Genomic DNA, 21,193 nt, shown 5'->3' with positions numbered 1-21,193 from the left:
GTCAGTCTCTGTTTCACCATCGGCTGTTAACCAACAGGAAGAGTTGCTTCCAAAGAAGAAGAAGTTGTCTTTTTAACGTTCACGTGTTCAAAATCTGCTGATTAATAATTCAATATTAACATTTTATTTAAATATTTATGAGCAAACAAATTAAAACTGAACAAAATTAAGGTTTAGTTTTATGTAATTATACACACAATGTATGTTCATTAGTTCAAGATCAATATCAATATCAGACATACAACTGACCCAACAAACAGTCCACAATAATAATAATAACAACCATAAATCAGATGTCAATCGTTTATTATATAAGAAGGTATAAAGTCAGACTTGTTTTTCAGAGCAGTTAAGTTACATTAACAACCATCAGAATCAACAGGATTAATAAACATATTGATCAGGTGAAATAAGGCCAACAGGTGATCAACAGCTGATGGTGTTGGCACAAAAATCTAAATGTTAACTTTAATGAATGATCTGATCATCAACTCAGAAACTCTATTTAATACTGAACCTTTCATTCTTTCATTAAACATTAAGCTGAAAATGTTCGATAGCGAGTTAGCTTAGGTTGTTCAGATGTAAGCTAACAACTGATGACAGTTAATTAGCTGGTGTTCTGCTAACATTAGCTTCAAAATGTGGTTGTCTTTTCAACATAGGTTAGCCTAGCACGTAGCATATCTAAGTACAGGAAAGGAGGAAGTTGGCCGAGGCTTGCTCAACTGTGATTGGAGCACAGAGCAGAAAGGGGCGGGGCTTAGGAAGGAAGTCCACAATGGAGGAAGCTATCGTAGCTTATTAATTAACATTAATTATTAACGTTACTAACTTATTGACCGATTAGCAACCAAGCTAACTGGCTTACTTACTCACAGTTTGGAAGCCAGATACCTTGACGGGCTATTGTGGCTAGTTAGCATTTAGCAAGAGCTAGCTCCACAGGTCACGAAGCCTCCAGCACCGACTGTCGAATGAGGATGTGGGAAGAAGAACTCAGGTTGGACCTGGTTTTGGTTTTCCACTTCAGATCAGCTCTTGGAAGAGTCCTCCTGGTTTTCGATCAATCAATCTTTGATCACTGATAGTCAGACTTAGTCCAGGTCCTACAGAGATCCTTCCGGGTTCAGGACCAGCTGAGTCCCAGTCCTCGGGTCATCATGACCTCCTCCAGGTCCTGGTCCTCCTGTCGCTCCTGCAGTCTTTGTTCCTCCAGCAGGGACACCAGCGAGTTTCTCTGCTCCACCACCTCCAACATCTCCTCCAGGATCAGACGCTCCTCCACCAGCTCCCACTCCTCCTTCAGGTGGTCTACACACAACCAGGACAGACCAGAAACACACAGGGGTTAATATTCACTATATTAAACATTATTTAACTTTAAATATCCACTCATTCTTTATGTTTACAGTCTGAGTGGTCTGACACTGAGATAACAGTGGGCAGTTACCGTCCACAGCCATCCGCTCTCTGAGCTCCTGCTGAAGGCGACTCTGTCGGTCCTCCAGCTCCAACTCTCGAGCACTGAAACACATCAGAGACTCTTAAAACCTGGATCCAGACAGTCCTGATGGACCCTGATGGACCTGCAGCTGGATTTAAAAGGTACTCACAATATCATGAGTTCAGACTCATATCGAATCAGAGAGTTCTTCTGCTGGACCAGCTGGAACCACTGCTGCATCAGAGCCGGATTATCCAGTTTACCCAGTCCTACAGAGACCGACACCAGTACAGAAATATCAAACAATCAAATTCTCTCTCTTCCCTCTCGCAGTTATCTCACAGTCAGTACAGAACAATGTACAGTATTCTACAGCAGCACTACAGTACACAGCTGTAGGATTAGTTAGTATTTAATACTTTATAGTACTCAACAGTAAACGAGACTACACTGATGAACTCACCTTCCAGGTGAAGCTCGAGCTCGTGGTCGTCGTTCGTGTCTCCCCAATAATCTGACAGAAACATTAAATTCATTAACATCTAAATAATGAGATGAGTTGATCATTGAATTTCTGTTAACGTTACATTTTATTGAATTAAAGACTTTATTTAAATGTTTTTTAAATGAAAGTTGTTAAATCTGTAAATCTGTAAAGAAACGTTTCACCAGCACACACCTGACAGGTAACAACAGAACTGACATACAGACTGAACAGCAGTGTGCCCAGAGTGGACCCCTGAGGAACCCCGGCATTAGAATCTTTATGATTCTCTGTTTGATACAGTAAACTGTGTGCACATATATATTATATATTAAACTGTATAAATATAAATACTACATATAAACTGTGTGTGTGTGTTATTACCTGCTTCTCCTCTCAGAGCTTTTTCCACCATCACTCCTCTCTCCTCCAACTGTCTCTGCTTCTCCTCCACCTGCTGCAGCTGTCTCTGGATCATCTGAAACAAACACAGTCCCTGAGTGCCTGTCTCACCTGTCTCACCTGTCTCACCTGTCTCATCTGTCTCACCTGTGTGTTATTGTTTGACTTTGGAATTTTAACACGTACATTTTTCACAACCTCTTGTGTTCTGCAAGCTAAAATGATTGTTTTTGTCAATGGAGTCTGGTGGCTTTGGAGAGAGCACAGCCGAATATATAACACCAGACTTCATTGAACCAAACTCAATACAATAAAAGTTCAATTTAACAATAATCCTCAGGTGGACCTAGTCTTTAATCCTGATGGTCCCTGTCCTCTGGTGGACTCACCTGGGCTTTATGGAGTCTCTTCAGCTGCTCCTGTTTGGCCTTTCTTCGAGCTACTCTCTGAACTCGTCTGGTGATTTTGGCGTCCAGGGCTTCCTCTTCCTCTCGTCCCCTCTCGAACATGGTCTCCTTCACGCTCAGACTGGACGGCTCCTTTGGCTGGACCAGGACCCCGACCACCTCGGTGGGACACGAGGACGATCCGTCAGAGTCCTGGATGGGGACTTTGTCCTTCAGAGAGCGTCTCTGAAACAACACAGTCAACAGTGTTAGAGGAAGTCTACCAGAGGGTCTGATGGACCCCCGTTATAAACCAGACTGAGGATCACGGGTCGGTACCTTGATGGCGTACGCTCGTTTAAACGCCAGAGCGTGAGGGACGTACGCAGGCTGAGAGACAGGAAGTAAAAAAACAATCAAACACAGACGAGTCTTTAAAGTTAATACTAATAGTTCTAACTTTTCTCTTCAAGGACACGTCCAATTCGAAGTCTTGAGTCTTTGGAGGACTTGAGACTTGTTAATCCAGACTCATGCCAGTCTCAAGCCACTAAGGACAAGTCTCAGTCTAGTCTGAAATTGTTTAGACAAGTTTTAAGTCAGTCAAAAGTCCAGGTCGACTGATACAAATCACAGACAGGTCTTAAGTCAAGAATCAAGCCACTTATTCAAGTCTAGTCTGAAATTGTTTCAAGTCATTTGAGACAAATTAAGCCTGAATACGTCGAGAAAAATCCAAGTCAGTGGAGACAAGTCTCAAGTCAGTCATAACAAGTCCAGGACAACGGAGGCAAATCGAAGACAAGTCTTTAGTCAGTTGTGTCGAGTCAATGTCAAGTCTCAAGTAGGTGAAGGCTCAAGCCACTTAAGACCAAGTCAAGTCTGAAACTGTTGAGATAAGTTTCAAGTCATTCGACACAAGTTGGTTGACTCCAAGTTCAGCCTCACATCAAGTCTCAAGTTTGTCAATGCAAATCCAAGTCAAGTATTCTTGTAAAACAGTGTGAAGTCTTTCACGTCTCCGAGAGCTGAGTATCATCTCATTCGAGTCCAAGTCTCCAGTCAGCAGCCGTCGGTCAGTTTAAACATACATTCAGTCTCTATTTGACTAATAGAAACTCCACCACGACAACCTAAAACTACTTTCTACACTGTTTCCTGAATCTAGCACAGCTGATACCTCCTGGTTCTCCTCCTCCTCTTTTATTGTGACCCTCTGAATTTCAGACATGAGGTCAAACAGCTCCAAACGCAGCTGCGAACATCAGAACGAGACCGTTAACTCGAGGACGTCTACAGGCAGGTTTCAATCCAGTTATTAGTCTGATCCCATAAGGAGGGATGCTACAGCATTACATAACGCCTCATTTACATATTTAAACAGAACATTGGAGAAAACATGTAATACAAGAAATAATTGTCTCAATGTAAGAAATCAACTGGGGAAGTTTCATCCTGATATCTGTTAGTTTAAATTTTGACCCCATTCACCTGTAGTGAAGTTTACAATACAGACGTTTTCTCAAAATGAGTTTTTTCTCGAACTCTGAGCCAGAAATCTCCAGTTCAGCAGCTCTTACAGACACCAAACCCTCCAGCTTTATTCCTCTCTATAATCTGAAGGTTTGTACTGAGGGCTCATATATCACTGTTCATATATCCTTCACAGCAGGATTTATTTCACATTTAATTCATGAAAACATTGCGAAAATGAAATTCTTCTTATCATTATGAAAGTCTTACGTTGTTTCTGGATCTCAGGGAAGACCTCTGCAGCAGAACTGATGACTCCAGATCCGACTCTTCTGTCAGACCTCTTCTCACATCTGTGGACAAACAGGAAGGATAACTATTACCTCATCGCTGTGACCTCACTCTGTCTGTATGTATTTCTCTATGACATCATCACCTGTAGCTCTCCTCTGATTGGCTGCGTCCTTCCTCTCTGCACCTGGAGGTAAAGTCTGGCTCCACTTCTTCTTCTTCTTCTTTTTCTCCTTCCTGTTTCCAGAGAACACCGCCCTCCACATTGCTCTGGCCCCGCCCTCCTCCACCTCCACCTGTCTGGTGGGCGGAGCCTCTCTTAGCCCCTTCAGCTGTAGGAGGAGAGCCCCGGGGCCACCCTGCATAGGGGGGAAGAGGAGGCGAGGGGGGAGGCTGTGTGCTCCTCTGTGTCTCCTCCTGCTCCTCGCCCCCTCTTCCTCCTCCTCCTCCTTTGGCTCCGCCCCTCTCCCCTGTAAGGGGAGGGGCTTCTGCTGCGGCAGTTCTGGGCTGATGTCATCGAACGAGCCCCGCCCTTCCACAGGCTGACGGGGGGCGTGTCTCTGAGCGGCCGTTTCCATGACGACAACAGGTGAAAGCTGTGTGGGCGGAGCCGGGTCGCTGTCGGAGCTAGGCGTGGTGACGAAGGAGGCGGTGGAGGGCGTGTTGGCGGTGCGCAGAGTCTCAGACGCAGGAGTGGGGGGGGTGACGCAGGGCAGCGGGCTGGAGGCGGAGCCAACAGGTGTGTCACAGTGTGTGATGTCACTTCCTGCTGCTGAGGAGACGCTCTGAGAGAGGAGAGGAAACTCGTCTTCTGGGGGAGGAGAGGACAGAAAGATGGAGGAAGAAGAATTTTTAAATCAAAGTACAATTTATATTTGAATTATAATTATTATTATAATTATAAAAATCCTGTAAACAAAGTAGAAATAGTTGCTGGGACACAACAACGATATCAATATTACAATATTTTCTTCACGCGAGACAAATTTCTTTAAACTAACAACTTTTTAAAACATTTATTTTTCCACCAGAGATCACAGTAAAAATCAAGCTTTTACTGTCAGCGTTATTTACCAAATTAATTAATTAATTAATTAATTTGACCACCAGGATGAAATAAAACAAACTAAAATTAAAATAATATTAATTAGAGCATTAGTTAGATCGATCACATGCTGTCGGTGCGACAGCAGCTTCCTGCTGTGTGTCACTGCGCCGAAGTTCTTCTTAATTTCACGACTTTTTGACTGTAGTTTGGTTAGTTTGGATTCTACCTGTTTCTTCCTCTAACAGGAGCCACAGGCCAGAGTGCCGCTCCATGTCCCAGGGGCTGTACTCGCCCTCTACCAGCAGGGGGAGACACAGCACAGCATCACAACACAACACCACATCACAACACAAATACACAACACAAATACACAACATCACAACATCACAACACAAATACACAACATCACAACACAAATACACCACACAAATACACAACATCACAACACAAATACACAACTCATCACACAGACAGCAGAGGATTCTACAGACCGGACAAAAAAACACAAAGACTCACCGTCACTGGACTCCACCTCACTGCCTTCCTCCTCTTCCTCTTCCTCTTCTTCCACCTCTCCCTCTTCCTCATCTTCCTCGTCCTCCTCATCGTCGTCCTCCTCCTCCTGGTCGTCTCTCAGGTGGAGCTGTAGAGTTTTCCTCCATGGAGCTCTGGCCTCCTCTGAGGTCACGTGATGCCGACCGCCTCCCTCCTCCTCCTCCTCTTCCTCCATCTCCGACTCTGAACTGAAAACACAAACAGACAAACTGGAGTGTCACCGCGAGGGGGGAGGAGATCACAGATGTACGGAAGATCATCACTGCCAGAAAAATACATAAAAAATACTCAAAATCTGTATTTTATTTCATTTAACAGGAAAAAGTCACAATTTTGGTAACTAATAATTCTAACTTAAAAAGTTGTTGTCATGAAGTATTTTTATCTTAAACATACACATTAATTTGGACTCCTAAGCCCCGCCCCCTTTTGCTCTGTGCTCCAATCACAGTTGAGCAAACCTCGGTCAACTTCCTCCTTTCCTGTACTCAGATAAACTTTGTGCTAGGCTAATCTGTGTTGAAAAGGCGACCACATTTTGAAAATAGTTAAAAGATAAAAGCAACATATATATATATATAGTTAGATTTAAAGTTAGCTAATGTAAGCAAAACACTAGCTAACTAGGAAGGGTCCGTTTTTATGTAATTGTGATGTAAAAAGTCTTAAATAAAAAACGTCATGAAGGTGAAGTTTGGTGCGTTTGACTTGAAAAGTTGTCAAATGTAATTAATTTTTTACTTAAATAGTCAAATTTTACTTTAAAACTCCAGATTTTGACCTTAAAAGTCTAATTTGTGACTTAAAAAAGTGTTTTTTATGTAGCTCTATATTCTGTCCTCTGGTGAGTATTTATTAGTATTTGTGAATATTCCTAATATTTCATGTATTTGTATCTTTTCCTGGCGTTAGCGACCTTCCATACAGAGCAGACTCTGACCTGGATCTGTGGTTCATCTTCTCGTCCAGGCTCAGGTTGAACCGGTTCAGTATCTCCTCTGAGACCTCCTCGGGCTCCTCGGGCTCCTCCAGCAGCTCCCCCTCCACCTTCGTCGAGCTCCGCCGGTAGTTTTCCAGCTCGATCCTCTCCGGCGTCCCCACCATCACAGAAACAACTGCAAACACACCAACACAGCCGCACACACACACAGACACACACAGAAACACACACACACTAAAGCCCACATTGATTCCAGTTTAAGGAGCGTGCTCAGTGTGAACAGGTATGAAGACTGAAAGGACGACGCAGGTGAAGTGAACTCACCTGAGGACCGACGGCGGTCGGCAGAGATCACAGAGTCTGCAGAGGAGATTGATGGAGGTGGAACCAGAGACGCCTGTGGAGAAAACCATCACACCCCATTCTTACTGCTACTCATCAAATATAATATAGAATAATATTATTTAAAACAAAACAATGGACCCTTCTTAAGTCCCGCCCCCTTTTGCTCTGTGCTCCAATCACAGTTGAGCAAACCTCGGTCAACTTCCTCCATCCCTGTAGTTACTAGCTCGCTAATCTACATCACTGCTAAGTGACTATGTGTCTTTTTTTATCTTTTACAATCTTCAAAATGTCTTTTGAACATAGATTAGCCTGAATATTGAGAGAAAATGTTTTTGCTTACGATTGATGTTCGCTGTGAAGGCGCTCCCTCAGACGGCGCCGCTCGCTTCCTCGCAGCCGGAGCGCTAAGGCGGGAGTCGAAGTGCTGAAGACAATAAAACCTCCCTGACAGACAGACAGACAGGCAGACAGACAGAAACAGCATGTCAGCACCGAAGCTCACGTTGTTCTTATACCGACATTCAAACTCAATCCCGCCTCTAACTTCAAACTCTGCCCATGTGACCTCTGCGCTCTGATTGGCTGATTGGAGGTCTTGTTTTTTTTCCTCAATCTCTAAAAACACACAATACGAGCTTTGTGGGACCAAAATACACCAACACACACACACACACACACACACACACACACACACACACACACACACACATACTACAGGCCTATTAGTGTATCCTAAAGTACCAAAGTGCTGACAGACAGACAGACAGACAGACAGAAACCACTCATTATGCATTATGAAAGTCATAGTGACAGTGAGACAGAGGCATTGTGGGTAGTTGGACTGATGAAGGCTCCTTGTATAGATGGAGGGAAACATATTAGTGAGACATTTTGATCTAAAGATATCCAGAAATAGAGAAAGAACGTCCCACCTGACCTCCGCCCCGTGCTCTATCAACCATCACAGACCAGTTCTACTCGTTATAAATCAATAAATTCAGTTTCAATTTTTTCATTAATCGCCTTCCATGTGTGCAGGTCGCAGACGTTTTTATTAATAAAATCTGATGAAAACAAGGTAACATTTCAATGATTATGGTTTAATGACTTATTTAATCTTTTAGATTTTAGGGATACGAATCATTTAAAGAAATAACGTCACAATAAGTAAAAAAATACCGGCGCAGGTTGTTTAACTGCTTACAGAAACCATCAATAACAATATTAATATATATGTATATAAAATATAATCTGAGCCGGGATCAATAATGTAAATATACTAAATAAAGTTTGTTTGGAACAGAATTATATTCTCTAGCATGTCTGTCTCTCTCTCTCTCTCTCTGTGTGTGTGTGTGTGTGTGTGTGTGTGTGTGTGTGTGTGTGTGTGTCTGTCTGTCTGTCTGTCTGTCTGTGTGTGTCTGTCTACAGCCTGAGGAGGAGCAGTGAACTCATGATGTTTATTCCCTCCATAGTGCTGCTTTATGTTCAACCACCGTGTTAATGAGGAGATTCGACGTCAGATTACTGCAAAGCTTCACATGTTCTTTACATCTGTAGAAGATATAAAGATAAAAGATAAATGGACCTTTTCCATCACAGTGCTGATTCATTTGACAGTATTAACTACACAGTTATTCTTTATTTTATCTTGTTATCAGGATGTTTGAGTGAAAATCTGATTTGATCTGATGATTATAGATTATAGATTATGTATGAGAGAGTTAATGTCAGTGTTTATATCACTATGTAATAAAAACATTAATATTCATATTCTGTATCAGTATTGTTTTGTTGTGTTTTCAGTGTTTTTTTATGTTATAATTAAATTACCAATACAGAGAGAAACATGTCTAAAGAGGTCTCTGTGGTTCTGGTTCTGTGTGTGTGTGTTTGTGTGTGTTTGTGTGTGTGAGCAGTAACAGTGATCAGTTATAGCCTCGAGCGTCGCTTCCACACATTATTATCTGTCTCTGTGTGTGTGTGTGTGTGTGTGAATCTGTTCAGTTATAAATGTTCTCTGGTGTAAATCAAGGATTTGGCCTCCACATATCATAAATAACTGAAAATAAAGATGGACGCTAAAAAGGCTCAACGTATCTGAGCGCTGAAAGAAACGATGGAAGTGAACACATCACCGTCAATCAAAGGAACCAACTGATTAATTAATATTTCCTGAACTGGACTGAATTTGGTAGAAATTATTGTAACCTCCGAGTTGAATTATCAAACACATCTCACGGCACCTTTCTCCTTCTGTGTTACTCAGATCAAATAAAGTGATTATAGACGTTTTTGTTTGGGTAGAAAACCTGCGTTCAGTCAGATATTAGTTAGACGCTGCAGCCTCCACTCTCTGTATCCAACAGTTGGACGGGTTCTTCAGTAGAACGTGGCTCCAGTAACGGTTCCTGTAGCGGTTCCTGATTGAACCGGGAGAACGGTGGACGACAGCAGACTCACCGCTGTGCTGGTCGAAGGCGTACGCTGCCAGTCTGAGTGTGTTACTGCAGTGGAAACACTGGAAACAGCTGCGATGGAAGAAAACGCCTTCAGCACTCAAACGCTCCATCAGATAGACTCTCTTCTGACAGAAGAAACAGCCTGAGGACTGAGAGACAGACAGGTACAGTGAGAGACAGATGGATACACTGAAGGACAGACAGGTACACTGAGAGACAGACAGGTACTGAGAGAAAGACGAGTACAGTGAGAGACAGACAGATACAGTAAGAGACAAACAGGTACAGTGAGAGACAGACGGATACACTGAAGGATAGACAGGTACACTGAGAGAAAGACGAGTACAGTAAGAGACAGACAGGTACAGTAAGAGACAGACAGATACAGTGAGAGACAGACAGGTACAGTGAGAGACAGACAGGTACAGTGAGAGACAGACAGGTACAGTGAGAGACAGACAGGTACAGTGAGAGACAGACGGATACACTGAAGGACAGACAGGTACACTGAGAGACAGACAGGTACAGTGAGAGACAGACGAATACAAAGAAGGACAGACAGGTACACTGAGAGAAAGACGAGTACAGTAAGAGACAGACAGGTACAGTAAGAGACAGACAGATACAGTGAGAGACAGACAGGTACAGTGAGAGACAGACGGATACACTGAAGGACAGACAGGTACACTGAGAGACAGACAGGTACGGTGAGAGACAGACGGATACACTGAAGGACAGACAGGTACACTGAGAGACAGACAGGTACTGAGAGAAAGACGAGTACAGTAAGAGACAGACAGATACAGTGAGAGACAGACGGGTACAGTGAGAGACAGACGGGTACAGTGAGAGACAGACAGCTCTTACTGAGTTCTTATTGATCTTAACCAATCAGATTCTTACCGAACTCACGTCCTCCTGACTCTGAATCCGATTGGTTATCTGCTCGGCCAATGAGGTCACTCCACCAGTGTACATCTGCAGACACTGCGATCAGACAGACAGGCAGACAGACAGACAGGTTGTTTCATCATCTACAACTACAGTGTGACAGAGGATCATGGGAAATGGAGTTCTTTACTAACAAAGGTGAGGTCAGTACAGGAGAAACTAATGATTCCTAATCTTATTGATCAGAGAATTCCTGATTAAAGTATATTTAGGTTTCTCTCAGAGTTCTAACTAACTATATATAACTATATATATATACCTATTCAGGTAGTTAGTTAGTGTTTTTCCAACATAAGCTAACTTAAGATGTGTCTCTTTTAACCATCTTTAAAATGTGGTTGTCTTTTCAACATAGATTCATTTAGCATGTAGCATATGTAACACTTCTATGTCGTAAACAACGCACACTACGTACTTTGTTACGGTAATTTCAGCAGCGTATCGAGCCGGCTGATCCAGTAGAATATAATTAAATATAAATGTTAAACTTAATGAAGAGACATAATAACAGACGCAGGATGAAGATCCAGATCAGACCTGTAGAGACAGACCTGAGGTCAGTATCTCTGTTGGAGCAGTTCAGTTTGGTTCTGTCAGCAGACTCGGGGGGGAAAGTCCAGCTGCTAAGTCAGCAAACAGCTGGAGGCTGATCTGGAGTCAGCTCTCCTCCCCTCAATAGGAGCCATTCATGAGCTCCACAGTGAGGACCGTTTGTTATTGATCAGCACACCGATCACATGAAGAATCTGCCCCGCAGGGCCAGCACGGTCTAAAGGGGCCCACAAACACACACACACACACACACACACACACACACACACACACACACACACACACACACACACACACACACACACACACACACACACACACACACACTACACTAACACAGATACCCAAAAGGCACTGCAGCCGGTACCTGCTCCTCCCCGCTCAGCACCGACTGAGATCGGATCTTCTCTCGGAACCGAAAACTCATCTGTTCCTGCTGAAGGGTTCGTTTCCTCTGAGGACGCGTTTCCACGGAGACACACAGGAGTTAAAACTCAGATACATTCAAATACTTTATACTGTAGTACATCTCTACTCCACTACTACAACTAACTTTATGATCAGTATGAAATATGAAGCCTCCATCACTGCAGCATCACCTTTAAACCTCCAGTAGAACCTTTAAACCTCCAGTAGAACCTTTAAACCTCCATCAGAACCTTTAAATATCCAGTAGAACCTTTAAACCTCCTGTAGAACCTTTAAACCTCCATCAGAACATTTAAACCTTCAGTAGAAACTTTAAACCTCCTGTAGAACCTTTAAACCTTCAGTAGAACCTTTAAACCTCCAGTAGAACCTTTAAACCTCCAGTAGAACCTTTAAACCTTCAGTAGAACCTTTAAACCTCCAGTAGAACCTTTAAGCCTCCAGTAGAACCTTTAAACCTTCAGTAGAACCTTTAAACCTTCAGTAGAACCTTTAAGCCTCCAGTAGAACCTTTAAACCTTCAGTAGAACCTTTAAACCTTCAGTAGAACCTTTAAACCTCCATCAGAACCTTTAAACCTCCAGTACTTTTACCTTGAACTATTTACACGTCTCTGCTAACTGGTTTTCTCTCTCTTACCTGTGAGTATGTTTCATATATGGCTCATGGTGGGAACTGTTGGTTCTCTGTGGTACCGTTTAGACCTTCTGTATTTGAAAAGTGTCCTAAGATAACTTCTGCTATGATCTGGCTTTATGCAAATAAAATTCAGAATATTTTAAATAAAATGAGCCCCTCTGAACGGACTCCTGGTTGGGGACCAGTGTGTTAGAGATGAAGCTGCAGTGATGATACAGAACAAACATGGAAACTGATCTGTGATCAGAACATCAACACAGACGCTTGTTTCTTCCTGTATATGGAGGGAAACTACAGGCTGGTCTTTCTACTGGTTTCTACCGACTACCCGACTTTACCGGTCTCCATGACGACATGTCAGGTGGGGCTGCGGGTGGCTGACAGTCTGGAGACTGTTGGGAGGGAGGGAGGCTGGACAGCAGCTCCCCCTGCTGGTCCACACACACAGTCACATTATTCATTAACTCTGAACTATAACAGAGTCCTGTGTGGTGATTCATAAGTGATCAAGGACCAACAAATCAATAAATGGATTGATTGGAAGGAGGTTAATTATGATTGATGTCGTTCTGATCTGACCTGTCGACGTAACGCAGCAGCAGACGCAGAAGAAGAAGAAGAAGAAGGGGAGCTCTCGTCCAGCTTCGCCTGCAGCTGATTGGCCATCAGACGCACTCTGGAGCGACTGGTCCCGCCCACAAACGCCTCATCACACAGCTGTCCGTCAACGTCGCCGTTCAGGTCCCACAGCTGCAAATAAAGTTTATTTAAAGAGAAAACATGGAAGTGAAGAGTGAACGTCTGTCTGACACTCAACTGACCTCCTGCTGCTCTCCGCACGCTCGACTGGTCTTCCTCCTCTTACCCCGAGCGTCTTTCTGCTCCTGTAGAGGCACAGAGGAGTTCACTCACAGACAGACAGAATCAGACAGACAGAATCAGACAGACAGGACAGTAAAGAGCTGCAGGGACCTTTGGGTTCCTCTTTCTGGACGGACTCAGTCCCAGTCTGCTGAGGAGGGAGGCCGGCGTGATGAGAGCTGATCTCAGGTCAGAACTCTGAGTCAGACAACCTGAAACATCAGCAGATAAAATCAGGACATCCTGTTTGGGTCAGTTTGTGTTTTATGTTAAATATAGTTTGTAGTTTGAGTCCCACCAGCAGGGGGCGGCGTGTCTTTGAGCAGCTGGTAGAACTGAGTCAGGTACATCACCATGGACAGAGAGTCGGGTTCTCCCACCGACGACAGCTCGTCCACCGTCATCAGCGGGGAAATCCCGAACTCTCGTTCAGCAACGTCGAAGCCCAGACGAGTGTTTTCTTCCACCGACGCCTCGTCCAGAGAGTCAAAGTCTCTGAGGATAGACAGGCAGTCAGTGAGACAGGAAGACAGTGAGACAGGAAGTGAAAATTAAGTCTGAAATCGACATAATAAATAATATTTAATTAGCTTTTAAATGAAAGTAAGAAAACATGATGAAACTATTCTTTGATTGTTGTTGTTGTTGTTGTTGTTGTTGTCAGTCAGCTGTTTACATGAGGTCGGGTCGATATCGATGAATCAGAGCACAGAGAGCGAGGCCACTCTTCCAGGAAGTAGTTAGGTCGCTAACGGCAACGCCACGGTAACCACGAGTCTGCTCCTGACACCAAGACAACAGCTTATTGGACTGAGAGAAAGAATCTGCCGGAGAGGACGAGACAGGGGACCAATCAGATCACAGGATGAGACAGGGGACCAATCAGATCACAGGATGAGACAGGGGACCAATCAGATCACAGGATGAGACAGGGGACCAATCAGATCACAGGATGAGACAGGAAGTCAAATTTAACCTTGTCGGAGGAATCTGTGCGACGGTAGACGTTTGATGTCACCACAGTCTGTGTTTAGCCCCGCCTCCTCTCCTGTGTCCACCAGGTGTCTCACCTGAAGGAAAAAACTGTTTTTATTTGATTGGTCGACTCGGTGTGTGTGTGTGTGTGGGTGTGTGTGTGTGTGTGTGTGTGTGTGTGTGTGTGTGTGTGTGTCTGTGTGTGTGTGTGTGTGTGTGTGTGTGTGTGTGTGTGTGTGTGTGAGCGTACCTGAGCAGGTGTGACCAGCAGTCTGTTGATGTTCAGGTATCTGGTTGTCGGGTCGACTGTAAACAGACTGAAGTTCTTCTGCAGGTTCTCTGGAGTCGTCTGAGGGAGGAGACGGTACACACTCTCTCTAAGAGACAGACGGGTGGAGAGACAGACAGTCACACAGGTGATACTCAGGTGTGTACAGTGTGTATGATACTGATTATTGATTATTGATCAGTATATTGACCTCTGAGCAAGGACATCCAGTGGAGCTCCTCCCTGAGACCAACTGAGAACCATCCAACAAGAATCGAGAGCGGCCAGAAAACCTCGAGCTATTCCTGTTCCCATAGGCCAGAAGGGCTGAGGACAGACAGGTAGAGAGACAGAGAGACAGACAGACAGACAGACAGACAGACAGACAGACAGACAGACAGGACAGAGAGACAGACATCTGTCTGAATCAGAAGTAACATGTTTTTTATTATTGACAATAAATAGATCCTAATAAACTGTCTAACCTCCAGCAGATTGTCTGTCTCTACACCTGTCTCACCTCCACCAGACTATCTCCATATAGCAGACACCTGTCTCACCTCCAGCAGACTGTCTCCCACCAGTGTGACCAGCAGCTGGTGTCCGCGGCGTTGGCGAACCAAGGCGGCGTTCTCCGATGCGTACATGCAGGTGAAGTCGAACATGGCGACGTCCGGCTGACCGTAGTGATTCATGGCGAAGTCCAGCGACGGCAGCTGGTGATTGGTGGAGAAATCAGCAGCCTCGCGGGCGTACATCTGCAATGCATTCTGGTCCACGTTCCCTCGAGAGAGAAGCAGCGCAGTGTCTGCGAAGTCCTGGAACAGGAAGACCAGATTCTGTAATCTCAAATGGGACTGTGTGGTCCTGCTGTTGATCCAGGTGTGTGACTCCTACCTGTATAATTATTACCTGTATAATTATAACCTGTGTAATAACTACCTGTGTAATAACTACCTGTGTAATAACTACCTGTATAATCATTACCTGTATGATTACCTGTATAATTATTACCTGTATAATAACTACCTGTATAATAATTACCTGTATAATAACTACCTGTGTAATAACTACCTGTATAATCATTACCTGTATGATTACCTGTATAATTATTACCTGAATAATAACTACCTGTATAATGATTACCTGTATAATAATTACCTGTATATTTATTACCTGTATAATAATTACCTGTATAATGATTACCTGTATAGTAATTACCTGTATAATAATTACCTGTATAATAACTACCTGTATATTTATTACCTGTATAATAATTACCTGTATAATAATTACCTGTATAATAACTACCTGTATAATCATTACCTGTATGATTACCTGTATAATTATTACCTGAATAATAACTACCTGTATAATGATTACCTGTATAATAATTACCTGTATAATAACTACCTGTATATTTATTACCTGTATAATAATTACCTGTATAATGATTACCTGTATAGCAATTACCTGTATAGCAATTACCTGTATAATAACTACCTGTATATTTATTACCTGTATAATGATTACCTGTATAATAACTACCTTGTAATAACTACCTGTATAATCATTACCTGTATGATTACCTGTATAATTATTACCTGAATAATAACTACCTGTATAATGATTACCTGTATAATAATTACCTGTATAATAACTACCTGTATATTTATTACCTGTATAATAATTACCTGTATAATGATTACCTGTATAGCAATTACCTGTATAGCAATTACCTGTATAATAACTACCTGTATATTTATTACCTGTATAATAATTACCTGTATAATAATTACCTGTATAATAACTACCTGTATATTTATTACCTGTATAATAACTACCTGTATAATGATTACCTGTATAATAATTACCTGTATAATAACTACCTGTATATTTATTACCTGTATAATAATTACCTGTATAATGATTACCTGTATAGTAACTACCTGTATAATAACTACCTGTATATTTATTACCTGTACAATAATTACCTGTATAATAACTACCTGTATAATAACTACCTGTATAATAATTACCTGTATAATAACTACCTGTATAATAATTACCTGTATAATAATTACCTGTATAATCACTACCTGTATAATGATTACCTGTATAATAACTACCTGTATAATAATTACCTGTATGATTACCCGAATAGTAACTACCTGTATAATAACTACCTGTATAATGATTACCTGTATAATTATTACCTGTATAATGACTCCTTTCTCCAACAGACTCTGTTTCTTTGCCGTCATTACGAAGTAGTGCGTATCGTCTTTATAGTAAACGATGTTCTCCAGGTCGATACCTGAAAGAAAGAACCTGATGAGGTCAGACGTTCCACCTTGAGAAGAACCTCTGTATTAAATGTTCGTACCTGTTTCCTGTCGTAGTTCCTGGAAGAACCTCTGGTTGAAGATAGAAGCCACTCCGCTGATCTCCTCCACTTTGGCCTCAGCCGTGGTGTTTCGGTTCTTAAAGTTTGCTGTGATGGCGATCGCCAACTTCCCTCTGAACTCTTTACGCCGGAACCCTGCTCACATAGAAAGAGTTACAGTCAGAAGATTTTAATTATTATCTTATATCATAAGGAAACCTTGGATTATATGTTTACTGCTATTTAAGATGTAGCTTTCATTTAGCATGTTAGCTTTATACAAAACACTTTTCTTCAGTCTGTTGGACTCAGCTTTGTAATGGTACTTTAAGGAGGACAGAGGCGGACTGTCGGTGTACCTGGCAGTGTGTTCCTGCGTCCATCTGCTCCAATGATGACATCAAACTCCAGCTGATTGACGGGATGAGACTTTGGTTTCACCGCCATCCTCCAGCCCACCTCTGCACAGGTAGACAGACATCTTTAATTTCAGAGACTGTAACTGCTGTCGGTGCTCAAGAACCAGCCAAAACCTTCTGTCATCACTTCTGATAACTGACCCTTTCTAAGCCCCGCCCCATTTTGCTAACATTAGCCAACTTAAGATTGTAGCCATCTTAAAAATGTGATGTTTTCAACATTGATTAGCTTAGCGTATAGCGTATCTAGTACAGGAAAGGAGAAAGTTGACTGAGGCTTGCTCAACTGTTATTGGAGCATGGAGCAAAAAGGGGCGGGGCTTAGGAAGAGTCAACTCAACTGATTTCACAGTTGGCAGCTTTACAGTTTGATTTTCTAGTTTTCTAGTAGTTCTCACTGTGTCTCTGCTGGTCTTCTGGCGGCTCCACCAGGTTTTTAAACTCCACATTGACATGGACTTCGACCCCCAGCAGTAAGGCGACCTTTAGCAGGACCAGCTGCAGCTGACGGATACCTGCAGACAGGAAACAGGTGGTTCTGACTTGAGGACGCGGCTGTTGTGATCATACCGGTGTAATGGATCACAGACTCACTTATGTGGTCGATGGAGCCGGCGCAGAACTTTCCGTAGAACTTTTTGGCCCCGAGGCCCCGCAGGTCGTGGATGGTGTAAGGCCACAGGTGGAGCACGTTGTTCCTGGAGAACGAGTCTCTCTTCTCCAGCAGCACCACTCGAGCTCCCATGAAGCTCAGCTCCACCGCCGCCCTCAGACCGCAGGGCCCCGCCCCGATTATCACACACTGACCAATCAGAGAGAGACACACTGACCAATCAGAGAGAGACACAGCTGACCAATCAGAGAGAGACACAGCTGACCAATCAGACAGAGACACAGCTGACCAATCAGAGAGAGACACAGCTGACCAATCAGAGAGAGACACAGCTGACCAATCAGAGAGAGACACAGCTGACCAATCGTACAGTTCATGTTGTAGAACAGGGTTTATATGAGGGACGTACGGTGATGTTGTTGCAGACTCTGGCCTTCTGGTACTCCTGTTGGGCCGCCCTCCGGTCCAGTTTGGCCCACAGTGCGTTGGCCCTCCAGTAGTTGAGGCGGTGTTTGATGGCTCGGTACAGCGGCCTCTCGCCGCCACCGCCGCTCCGGTCCAGCTGCAGATGTTCACACAGCTGGCTGAAGGACCCCAGCGCCGCCCTGCAGGTCGACGACGACACAAACTCATCAAACAGCTCCTGAGCTCGGCATTCTGGGTACGACTCGTCTCCCATGGCAACCCCGGATGCTGCAGGGCACCATGGGAAGGGTGTCACCTGCTGACGATGTCACTGACAGACTCCAGCTCGCCTGAGAGGAGTCACCCTGAAACTGAAACGATGGACACATTCAGACATTTTATCTACAAATTATTCTGAATTCTGGAAACTTTACTGGAGTTTCGAGACACATTTACTCAACGATTGTTCAGACTATGAATAAAATATAGTTTATGTTGCTGCTGCTAACGTTAGCTCAGCTTGTTTCTCTGATAACTTAAGATCCAGACGTCCGATGACTAAAATCCTTCATCCGGTTCAAATCTAGAGTTAAAAAGCACCAAGATCTAAACAGTGGATGGATCAGCTAGCTACATACAGCTGTCTGTGGATATGGTTACTGTTTGTAAAACATAGCTCTAGAGTCTATACACTGTTTAATGATTAAAGATTATTGATTGAATCAACTACATATAGAACATAGCTCTAGAGTTTATACACTTTAATTACAGATTATAGAGTTAATGTGAAGCTGCAGCTTTATCACACAGTGTCATAATGATGTCACTGTGCATTCACAGTGAATGTGAGCAGAAACAAAGAGACTCATACAGAACGGATCCATCTGTACCAATCACCAACACACAGACACACACACACACACACACACACACACAGAGAGAGAGAGAGTCGGTTATTAAGTTTAATAAACAGTCAGATTTATCTATTTGTCAATCAGCTATAATTTAAATGCAATTTTCTGGAATTTTCTAATTATGTACTAATAATTGGTTAATAGAGAGATGTCAAAAAATTTAAAATACTGTCTGAAGTTAAACTTTTCCAGCACACCATAAAACAAACAATAATCATTAATAAATACACTTTACACTAATATTCTTAGGGTACAAAACTGGCAGCTGTGGTTACCAGAATTTATTCTACTATGTACGGTTGATTTTAAGGTTTAATCCATATTTTAATGAATAAATAAGTTTTTACTAGCAAAAGAAACAGTTTTGACATATGAAAATACCACATGAACGCTATGATGGTTGTTTTTTGTGCAATTTAGTGTGTATTAGAAATAAACTCTATGAATTCCTTTAAAATGTCGTATAAATAAAGGTTCTGCGATGAGATATCAGTGTTTTACTGTGACAGAAACTGAAACCTGTTTAGAGTTTACTGACTTTTATTGTCATTGTTTTTCACCGTAAAATCTACAGATATTATTTACAGTGTACAAAATAAACTCAACAAATACGAGGCAGCAGGAACATTTACTTATTCTTTATATACATTTAAAAAATAGACCAAAGTTCACAGAAATTAATGCTCAGTAGTTCTTTAACCGGAGAGTCCGACTGTAAAGGTCGATGAAACCCTGAAGTCAGTGCAGGTAAAAAAGAGACACCTGTTTGCTCTGAAACACACCTGTGAGCCACCATAAAGGTGAATTTCACATTAAAAGCACTAAATTATGACCATAATCTAATCTTCTACAAAATACTTCACATTCACACTAAAGTTTAGGCTTTTTCACTGAGTTCAGTCTGTATCAGATCATGCTGTAACACTCACATACTCAAATATAATGTAGAGATGTAAATGTGTTAAAGGAATCAGTGTTTACTCACGTCTCAGAGAGCTGCTCTCCATCTCCAACTGCTGCCAGCGAACGTCTAAATCCACTTTAATCACACACACACACACACACACACACTCACAGCGTCTGAGGTCAGGTGGGGGGCGGGGTCAGTGCAGAGCAGGCTCCGCCCCCCCTGAGAACAGACAGTAATCTGTGTTTGAGCTAACAAGATTAACAAGAGGAGATCAGGAGCCAGAGATCATTGGCGGCGTCATTGTCACCTTCATCGTCTACCGACTCTGCAGCGCCACCGCCAGGATGTCACACACTTTACTTCCTCGTGTTGTTAAATCAGTTTATATTCTGGTGTCGGTCCACCAGTTTGGTCCAGTTAAAGGTTATTATAGGTCAGTTAAACTAACTGAAATAAAAATAAAAACAGATTTTGATGATTATTATTAATAAAATAAACATAGGTAATGTCATGAGGAGGCGTTGGTTCATCTGTTTATTGAGACTGAGTCAGTGTGTTTGTTGTGTAATCCATATTCATAACTACCTCCATATTACAATAACAAAAAACTAAACCAAACACTGAAACCAATAAAAACTAACTGAAACTAAACTGAATAAAAAAATAAATTACAATTAAAATGAATGAAAAACACAACCCTATAATCAAACTGCTTTGAAAAGAGGACCACAATAACAAGTAAGTTATTTTTCTAAATAAGTTTTTGTCACGTTTGTCAAATAAATCAAATACTTATGATTTTATAATCACATTTATTTAATTTTTTCTGTAACTCTAGTTGTTGAAAAAGAGATTTTTAATCTTTATCAGGCAATTAACTCGCAATTTTAGCACATTTTTAACTATTCTAAATGACCCAACATTAACAGGCCTACATGCAGTAGCCACCCATTTAGCTATGGCTGCAGTAAGTTTGTTCTTAGTTGTGGTATCCATGTGCTTCTGTCTGAAGTCATCCATTGTCGCCCGGCTTTG

The 21,193-nt window shown here is 42.5% G+C and overlaps 1 protein-coding gene and 1 long non-coding RNA gene across 11 annotated transcripts; one reads left to right on the top strand and one right to left on the bottom strand.

The window, feature by feature from the left end:
* Positions 1-289: 289 nt before the first annotated feature.
* mical3b (microtubule associated monooxygenase, calponin and LIM domain containing 3b) lies at positions 290-20,279 on the bottom strand. Of its 10 annotated transcripts, none has more exons than XM_051392650.1 (35): positions 20,234-20,279; positions 18,339-18,705; positions 17,911-18,118; positions 17,715-17,831; positions 17,257-17,358; positions 16,898-17,053; positions 16,728-16,828; positions 15,072-15,329; positions 14,723-14,838; positions 14,494-14,620; positions 14,245-14,338; positions 13,945-14,092; positions 13,567-13,763; positions 13,380-13,480; positions 13,229-13,291; positions 12,987-13,157; positions 12,746-12,838; positions 11,707-11,793; positions 10,740-10,823; positions 9,838-9,985; positions 7,715-7,818; positions 7,351-7,423; positions 7,027-7,201; positions 6,048-6,274; positions 5,758-5,826; positions 4,629-5,294; positions 4,463-4,545; positions 3,900-3,974; positions 3,059-3,109; positions 2,723-2,965; positions 2,316-2,409; positions 1,911-1,961; positions 1,617-1,716; positions 1,454-1,527; positions 290-1,314 (listed from the first exon to the last, which is right to left on the bottom strand). In XM_051392650.1, the coding sequence occupies exons 2-35, from the start codon at positions 18,606-18,608 to the stop codon at positions 1,130-1,132; spliced, it is 4,911 nt and encodes a 1,636-aa protein (XP_051248610.1). In that variant the 5' UTR covers positions 18,609-18,705; positions 20,234-20,279; the 3' UTR covers positions 290-1,129. The 10 variants fall into 10 exon arrangements, with proteins under 10 accessions (XP_051248610.1, XP_051248612.1, XP_051248611.1 ...); XM_051392652.1 differs by having other exon boundaries at positions 4,629-5,291; XM_051392651.1 differs by having other exon boundaries at positions 12,746-12,835.
* Positions 10,071-10,628, top strand: LOC127359028 (uncharacterized). Its single transcript, XR_007882587.1, has 3 exons — positions 10,071-10,238; positions 10,299-10,538; positions 10,599-10,628. It is a non-coding gene; the product is annotated as an uncharacterized LOC127359028 (long non-coding RNA).
* Positions 20,280-21,193: the final 914 nt, after the last annotated feature.

The sequence above is a fragment of the Dicentrarchus labrax genome, unplaced genomic scaffold, assembly GCF_905237075.1.
Source record: "Dicentrarchus labrax unplaced genomic scaffold, dlabrax2021, whole genome shotgun sequence".
NCBI classification, from domain to species: Eukaryota; Metazoa; Chordata; class Actinopteri; family Moronidae; genus Dicentrarchus; species Dicentrarchus labrax.
The sequence above is the reverse complement of the archived record's forward strand: the minus strand, read 5'-3'. Positions and strand labels throughout refer to the sequence as shown.